The 9,212-nt window shown below is 40.5% G+C and overlaps 1 protein-coding gene across 4 annotated transcripts in view; it reads left to right on the top strand.

Moving 5' to 3' along the window:
* Positions 1 to 1,253: 1,253 nt before the first annotated feature.
* The window catches only part of TMCO1 (transmembrane and coiled-coil domains 1), a 53,214-nt gene continuing 45,255 nt past the window's right edge, over positions 1,254 to 9,212 (top strand). For 3 of the 4 annotated variants that reach the window (XR_010841725.1, XM_067040118.1, XM_067040123.1), the window contains exons 1-2: positions 1,367 to 1,580; positions 1,993 to 2,070. Coding sequence is in view for 3 of the 4 variants with exons in the window: in XM_067040118.1 (XP_066896219.1) it covers positions 1,511 to 1,580; positions 1,993 to 2,070 (148 nt within the window). In the remaining variant the exon portion in view is untranslated. Of the gene's footprint in view, positions 1,581 to 1,992; positions 2,071 to 9,212 lie in introns of all 4 variants that reach the window. The other variant, XM_059054447.2, reaches the window with a different exon arrangement.

Here is a 9,212-nt window from a genome sequence, read left to right as displayed (position 1 = left end):
GAGGAGACAAGAAATGCACATGTAACTAATAAAGGCGAAATACAGTGTCATAGGAAAATTATAAATAAAATGCATTGGAGTTTAGGAGAAAAGAAAAAAAAACGATAGAGTACAGGTCAAGGGGAAACAGTTCAGCCAGCTTCCAGATTTTCCTACACATTCTGGAAAAGCTGAAAAGGCTGAAACCAAGCTAATGAGACAATTCCTCTACCCATTTTAAAATATAATGAGTTCCCAGCATTTATAGACTGAACTTTCAAAATTTCACATAAAATCAGGATTTTTGAATTTTCTTTGTTTGTTTTGTTTTTTGGGGTTTTTTGCTGTACGCGGGCCTCTCACTGCTGTGGCCTCTCCCGTTGCGGAGCACAGGCTCCAGACGCGCAGGCTCAGCGGCCATGGCTCACGGGCCCAGCTGCTCCGCGGCACGTGGGATCTCCCCGGACCGGGGCACGAACCCGTATCCCCTGCATCGGCAGGCGGACTCTCAACCACTGCGCCACCAGGGAAGCCCTGGATTTTGTTGAAAAATGGGAAGGTATCGGAAACTGGGTGCTCATTCTCCGAGGGAAATTGGTTGGATATATCAATTGTTCCCTTCAGATAAAGTTAGTGCTCCCTTGCTCATCGTAGTACCTCCCACCATTTTCTTACGCCAACCCAGTGTAAAATACTTTATACTTGGCCATGATGGGTATTTGGGTTTAGGACCCCTTCTCAAGACACACCGCTCACTGCTCTATTTCACACCGAGTATTTTCAAGCACCGTGTCTCTGCCTGGAGAGACTTTGCTTTCTACGAAAGCACTGACTTCTCTAACCGACTGCTTCAATTCCTTTTACTAGCTTTCTCTGACCATCCCCTCAACCAGGTCACCACAGCATTCTGTTCATACCTCTATTACAACCCTAATCACACCGTATGTACAAGTTTTTCTCCTTTACTAGGGTGTGAGTGCCTGGAAGCCAGCGGCCCACGATTCATTGACGTTCGCGGCCCAAATCCGGGCCCGGCATCTAAACACAGGCATTCGGTACTTGTGTGCGGAAGTCAATCTCCCTACTTTACGCAAACTTAGGCTAAATTACCTACTTGACCTTAGATGTGGGGCTGAGACAGAAACGCAGACGAGTCAAAACAAGTGGACTCTGGGCGAGAAGAAAGCACACCCCGCCACCACCGCGAGCAAACGCTACCGTACTAGGTCCCGCCCCCGTAACTCCGTTTCAGTTGCTCCAGTTCCAACTCTCGCGAGATTCGGCCTGAGCGCCAGCCCGTAAGCCCCAGAGACTCGCAGCTCGGTTTCCGGGGATTCTCGTGGTAGAGCGACACGCCAGGAGGAGCACTTCCGGCGCTGCGCCCAGGAAGCGGAAGTGAGACTTCCTGGCTGACGGACTAGGTGTGTTACTCGGCTGTCCTGGAATATAGGAAAGTCGCTGTCGCTTCACTTTCGCTGGCTTTCGAGCGCTTCCCCCCTGGCGGGTGGGAGTGCAGAGACTTAAGCGCAAGATGAGCACTATGTTCGCAGACACGCTGCTCATCGTGTTTATCTCCGTGTGCACGGCTCTGCTCGCCGAAGGTGAGAGCGGCTGCTTCTCTGACGTTTGATCAGTCCCCGAGGGAAGGATCCTAGGCCCTGGGTCCCTCGAGACTAGGGAGAGGTCGCGAGCCTTGCTTCCTTTGGCGGGGGTGGGAGTGGGGTTCGCCTCTATTCCAAGTAATCTTACCTCCAGGAGCGGGAGGGGTAGTGTGGAATCGATTGCCGAGGTTTCTTCTGTCTAGGTTTCACTCGCGTGTTTGTGAAGACACCTTCGTATCGTGTCACAGTTTTGGTTGAAGATTCAATTGTCTTAACCTTTGAAAAAAGTTAACTATTGGTGAATATGAAGCAAAAAATTGAAATCCATTCTTATCCAACGGTAACCACTAATAAAGGCTGTTGTGACCATTCCAAACATTTCTCTATTAGCATGCTGCTTTTAATGTTTCAGGTATAACCTGGGTCCTGGTTTACAGGACAGACAAGTACAAGAGACTGAAGGCAGAAGTGGAAAAACAGAGTAAAAAATGTGAGTATGGCAACATCCTTTAAAAACAGTTTCAACACATCAGGCTCACTGAGTGCATGTTCACAGTACATATTTTAGGAGCATCAACTGATATAAAAACTTTATAGGAATACAAAGGTGAATCTGACTAGAAATGAAGTCTGTTTAGAAATATAAGACTTTTTTGTAAAGAAAACTTAAAAAAATAAATTTATTTTATTTTTGGCTGCATTGGGTCTTTGTTGCTGCGTGCAGGCTTTCTCTAGTTGCGGCAAGCGGGGACTACTCTTCATTGCGGTGCGTGGGCTTCTAATTGTGGTGGCTTCTCTTGTTGCGGAGCACGGGCTCTAGGCACACGGGCTTCAGTAGCTGTGGCTCGCAGGCTCAGTAGTTGTGGCTTGCGGGCTCTAGAGCGCAGGCTCAGTAGTTGTGGCTTGCGGGCTCTAGAGCGCAGGCTCAGTAGTTGTGGCACATGGGCTTAGTTGCTCCACGGCATGTGGGATCTTCCTGGACCAGGGCTTGAATCCGTGTCCCCTGCATTGGCAGGCGGATTCTTAACCACAGCACCACCAGGGAAGTCCCAAAATATAAGACTTTTATGCAGAATACGTAATACAAACCTCAGCGGAGTGACTGACAAGAGAGGTACTTATTATGTGCTGTGGTGGTTCTAAAGAAGAGACCCCATTCAGTTGTGAGGGGCCATGGAAGCCTTTGTGATACAGATAGCCTTGCAGTCCTTCATGCGTAGTTAGAATTTGGACAGAGGATGAGATGAGGAAGGAGTTCCAGGCAAAGGAAATAGCATATGTGCAAATATAGGGAAATTTTAACTAGTAAGGTGTGTTTGGAGAACAACAGGTCATAATGATTGGTATCAAGGTAAGTGGTGTCTTCAGAGATAAGCCAACTTTCATTTGGGTCTGATGGTTGAAGGAGTATTTGAGGAAAAGGTTAAGAACAAGTCGAGTTTGTTGTTTTTGAAATAAAACAGGAATTCCACAGGATACGGCTGGGGGGGCTGCTATAGGTATAATGTGAATGGTTCCTTACAAGCTTGATTTGGTTTTCAGTCTCCTTTTCTGCCTTATAAAGATTAACTCTAACTTTCACATCTTAAAATTCTGTGACTTTCTGTATTCTATGACTTTTCTGTATGTCTTCATAAGAATTTGAAGTTTTCTTTTTTACAACATCCCATTTCTAATATCCACATAGTAACAATTTGTGGTCAGTTGTATAAAATTATTTTCCTTTTCTAGAAAAGGAGATTGAGACTCAGAAAGGTTAAATGATGTATTAATGTCTCAGAGCAAACAAAGAATTAGAAACCAAATTCAGGCCTTTTAAGTTACGGTTTACTGTTCCTTCATTTATTCAATGTTGATAATGCACCTCAACATATTTAAAACCAAACTCATTATCTTTACCTTCACACATGTGATCCTTTTCTAGTATTTCCCTATTCGGTGAATGGTACTTCCTTGCTTCCAATGGTGCAAGCCAGAAACGTTACTATACTTTCTTCATTTGGCTTTCAGGACACCACACTCTCTTGGTTTTGCGCTTACCTTGTCAATTGGTCGTTCTTTTGCAGTTTCCTTGTTGGTTCCTCTTCTTGACCTCCTGTTGTTGGGAGTGACCCCAAATTTATTATTTTTCCTCTATACTCACTCCCTTAATGAACTCATTTATGTGCTCTATTTGCCAGTGACCCCCAAATTTATATCCTTAGCCCTCTGTGCTAATGCAAGATTCAGATATCCAACTATCAACTTGTTAATTCCATTGGAATGTCTAATGTATATCTCACACCCAACCTGTCCAAATTGAACACTGTTCCTCACTTCTAAGCCTGCTACATTTGTAGCCATTACAGTCTTGGTCAGTGGTAATCCTGTCCTTGTGTAGGACATAAGGACATAATCCTTGTGTAGTTATCTTTGATTCTTCTCTCACAGCCCACATCCAGTACTGTTGGGCTGCCTTCAGATATATCCAGAATCTGCCCACTTTATATCACCTCCACTGCTAACTACCATAGTCCAAGCCACCATCATCCTTTGCATGAATTATTGTGATAGCCTCCAACAAGTGGTTGTGTTTCCCTGTAATCTGTTCCCAAGATAGCAGCCAGAATAATCTTTTAAAAAGTATATCAGATCATGTCCCTTCTCTGCTCATAACTCTGTGATGGTGTCCCATTTTAACTCGGAGGAAAAGCCAAAGTTTTTACAGTGGCCTATAGAGGTCCCCTGCTCTGATCTTCTTTCCCTCTCATTCACTCTGCTCCACTCTCACTGACCTGTTTGCTGTTTCTTATTACACATCAGCCTCATCCTGTGCTGGGACCTATCTAATGGCTGTTCCCTCTACCTAGAATGTTCTTCTCTGTGACATCTGTTTACCTAACCCTTGTATCTTCTTCAAATCTTTGTTCAGAGCTCACCTCAGTGAGTCTTAACTTGACCACCCTGTTTAAAACTGCAGTCAGCCTACCTCCTGTACCACTGCCGCTCCTCATCTTCCTTATCCTGCTGTTTTGTTTTGTTTTCATTCATCTGCTACAATGAATGCTTCACTAGGGCAGGGTTCTTTTTTTTTTATCGTTGTTTACTGAGGTATCCCATGCACCTAGAAAAGTGGCTGGCACAGGGTAAATGTCTAATAAATATTTGTTGATTCATATACTTCCTTCTGTCACCCTGTATGTGCAGCCCACTCTCAATCCCTGATACTATTGTCCTCCTGAAGAGTTTTTGGTCTTTCCACATCTCTTCGTTTCCGCCACCATCACTCAGCCTAAACTTCTATCACATTTCATTTGATTTACTGTGATAGCCTCCTCATTGCTCCACCTGCAGCCACTCAAATTTATTCTGTTCAGTAACACCTGGAGTAGTTTTTCAAAACACAAATCTGATTGTGTTATTTGCCCTTCTTTTTTTTTGTGTGTGTGTGTGTGTGTGGTATGCAGGCCTCTCACTGTTGTGGCCTCTCCCGTTGCGGAGCACAGGCTCAGCGGCCATGGCTCACGGGCCCAGCCACTCTGCGGCATGTGGGATCTTCCTGGACCGGGGCACAAACCCGTGTCCCCTGCATCGGCAGGCGGATTCTCAACCACTGTGCCACCAGGGAAACCCTTTGCCCTTCTTAAAACAACTCAATTTCTTCCCATTGCTTTGAGGACAAAGGTGTGGCCTACAAGGTCTAGCATGGTCAGGTACCTCCCTCTCTCCCTCTCTGACCACATCTGTGTCATGTTTTTCCCTACTTTCTATTCTCTAGCCATCCTCTAAACTAATCTTGCTTTTTCCTACTATGGAGCTGGGCTTTTGTATCTGCTTTTTCCTCTGTCTGGAATCATTTTCCTTTCTCATTTGTCTAATAAACTTCTACTCATTCTTCAGATCTCAAAGCCTTATTTAGTCTCCCCAGCAGGATCAAATCTTTAGATCATGGGCCTTAATTTATCCAGATACTTCTCCTTAGAAAACTTATCATAATTACAATTTTTTCTATGTATGATTATTATTATTCAAATAATGTCCTCTCCCCATCTGAACTGTAATTTCTATGAGGGCAAAGGCCCTTGTATCTCTAGCACTTAACACAGGTCCTGGCACAGATTCACTACTTGATAAAAGCATGTTGAATAGCTTAAAGAATAAATGATTTCTATAACATAACATCACATGTATTCTTTGTGAGGAATTGTTCTGCTATGATCATAAACTAGTTAGCCAGCATGCAGTGGCATCCAAACACAAATTTCTTCATATCACATGTATCATGGAGTAGTCTTATGAAATACAAAACACCTTTAGTTTCGAATTTGTTTGGATTAATATTCTCATACCTTAAATACTTATATGAATTTGCTCTGTAGATTTTGAGCTTCCTTAGTATCCACAACTAATTGCCTTGTTTCTAGTTATCTGTATTATAGAAGTTAAGTCTCCTTCACCTTACACCTAAATTCAAAGTAATCGTTGCCAGACAAAGCTTCCATAGTTGTATTTTTTAATATAATTGACTAATGTGCTTGCTTTGAAGATAAGTATGAGGTAGGTTGGTGATGATTGGAATGTCTCATGGCATTTATGGTCTTAGGTCCTCTATTTCAGGTAATCTATCAAAACTCAGTGAACATGCACAGACATAGAAAACAGATTTATGATTATCAAAAAGGAAGGGTGGGGGGAGGGATAAATTAGGAATTTGGGATTAGAAGATACAAAATACTATATATAAAATACATAAACAGCAAGGTACTACTGTATAGCTCAGGGAACTATATTCAGTAGCTTGTAGTAAACTATATGGAGAAGAATCTGCAAAAGAACTTATGTATATATGTATAACTGAATCACTTTGCTGTACACCAGAAATTCACACAACATTGTAAATCAACTATACTTCAACTAAAAAAAAAACACAAGAACTCAGTAAGCATGTATTATTTTCATTTATATGATCAGTTGACACATATGATTGCTTGCTCGCTGTAGAGGTTACCATGATGAGTGCAGTATGCAGTGAACGGGCATAGATACTGTCTTCTAGATATTTGTAATCAAATGGATAACTATTATTTAGCATAGGATATTTAATAGGAAGAAATAAGGTAAATTCCCTCTTTGAACAAACGTCTTAATTGCAAACATAATCCCTTCTGACATTCTGTGTTCAAAATTTGGTATGGATCCAGGCAAGAAAAGTTTATAGGGACCAAATTTAGAGATGACCCATGGGAATTCCCTTGTGGTCCAGTGGTTAGGACTCTACACTTCCACTGCAGTGGGCATGGGTTCAATCCCTGGTTGGGGAACTAAGATCCTGCAAGCTGTGCAGTGTGACCAAAGAAAAAAAGAAAAAAGAGAGAGATGGCCCAGGCATAGAACTTGTACATAACTATGATTAGCATGTTAAAGGATCTAGTGGAAAATGTAGACAATATGCATGAACAGATGGGGATTTTCAGGAGATGGAAACTATAAAAAAGTGTCACATGGAAATGACGGGAATAAAAACATATCAGACATAAAGGATCCTTTGAGGAAATTATCAGATAGGCAAGGCCTTAAAAAATTTTATCTCAGCCAACTATTGGAAAATACACTACACCAAGACAAATGAGTAAACCAAAAAAGAAGAGGAAGATATGAACTCCAGGAAACAAGAGCTCCAACACAGGACTCAGGTGAAGGGAATCGCCCAGATGATGATGAAGGCAGATTTAGATCTGACATTCTTAGGAATGTCAGCTGTGCACCAGGCTGAGCTTGTAAGAGGGTGCTAGGAGAAACTTCTTCAGGAAAATTTATAATGCCTAATGATCTGGCTTTGTATAGGAAAGATTTAGACAGCTAAGAATTTGGGGCTGAATTAGTGATAAGTACGGAGACAACCAAACAAATTTTAAAATGCCATAAATCTAGGAAAAACTTGCAGGAAGTTAAATCGTTTGCTACATAAATTACCTGTGAACAGTATTTTCACGGTCATAATTTTGTAAATGTTGAACTCACATTTAACGAAAATAACAACTATAACAATGGATTTTATTATGTAACTAGCTTATTTCAAGATATAGGGGTTAAAAGAAAAAAAAACTTTATGGGAGTTCCTTGGTGGTCTAGTGGTTAGGATTTGGTGCTTTCACTGCCATGGCCCGGGTTCAGTCCCTGGTCGGGGAACTGAGATCCCACAAGCCAGCAGCACTGCCAAAAAAAAAAAAAAAAAAAAAAAAAGGATATGGGTGGGGTAAATATCAATATAATCAGCTAAAAGAGGTAAAAGTGGTTGCTCTTTGAAATAAAGGAAATAGGGAGTGGGGGCAAGCATAAGACCATTGCTTATCTTTAAAACTGACTCTTTAAAATAAATGAGTGTTTTACTTTAGTTATTTTTTTTTAACTTTTTATTTTGTTTTGGAGTATAGTTGATTAACAAAATTATGTTAGTTTCAGGTGTACAGCAAAGTGTTTCAGTTATACATATACATGTATCTGTTCTTTAAAATGTTTTCCAGTGACAACTCTCATTGGATGATCTCCAACTTGTAGACTATTAAAATAGTTACTACCTGATATTTTAAACTTATATAAAAATTAATCTATTCACAACTTCAGGCAAACAGAAATCCTTTATGAGTATAAATAAGTAGGCAGCCACAGCTGAAAAAGTAGAAATTTTCTGTCTATTGAAACAATTTTGAATCAATCAGTACGTTTTGGACTTTGATAACTAATAATGAATTTAAGGTGACTAAAGTGTATTTTCACACATTTCAGTGAACAAACCAATCAATAGTAATAAACCAAACTGAAGGGAAGCCTTGCTATTTCATCTACTCTTTGTTCTGTAATAAAGTGATGGGAAGCACAGGCTCAAAATGTAAAAGAATAAAATGAAATGAAAGGAAAAAAATAAAATAATTAAAACCTCAAAAAATTGTGTAGGGTTTTTGAGGAATACAAAGAAATATAAATATATTTGAATCAGAATTAGGTGTAGATTTCATATCTTGTGAAGATCTGATCCTAGGCATTATTTGGAGAATACTGGTGTTACCTACAAAACCGTCCTGTTGTGGTGGGGCCTTTGACAAAAGATGCTTTCATAAAAGCACCAAGCTGTTTGATTTAGGTGGTCACTAGACTTATGAGTGTGCTGTAAATGTCAGTGAGTTTTTTTTCGTTGTGTCACTTTAATAACGTAGACCAATGAAAGAACACTTCAGTAAATGAGAAAGATTAAAGTACTATATGTAATTGGATTCTTATAACAAAATTATTTATTTGAGAGCATTTATTAAGTACAAATTATTGTAAAGTATGAAGTATTTCTTTAGTTTACAGTACAACAGGATAAAGCTTTTAGAGTAATTTATAAACTGTTTGACAACTCTGGAATTCAGAACGCAGCAATACCAGGTCATGGGCAAAAATGTGTTTCATAGTAGACGTCTTTTATTTTTGTCAACTCTGATATCTCCATTTCTTTTTTTTCTTTCTTTCTTTCTTTCTTTCTTAGAGAAGGAGCTCCCTTTATTTTTTTAAAATTAATTAATTAATTTATTTATTTATTTTTGGCTGCCTTGGGTCTTCATTGCTGCATGCGGGCTTTCTCTAGTTGTGGCGAGCAGGGGCTACTCTTCG

This window comes from Kogia breviceps, chromosome 1 (genome assembly GCF_026419965.1).
Source record: "Kogia breviceps isolate mKogBre1 chromosome 1, mKogBre1 haplotype 1, whole genome shotgun sequence".
NCBI lineage: Eukaryota > Metazoa > Chordata > Mammalia > Artiodactyla > Physeteridae > Kogia > Kogia breviceps.
Note: the sequence above shows the minus strand (reverse complement) of the source record. Positions and strands in the feature narration are given on the sequence as shown.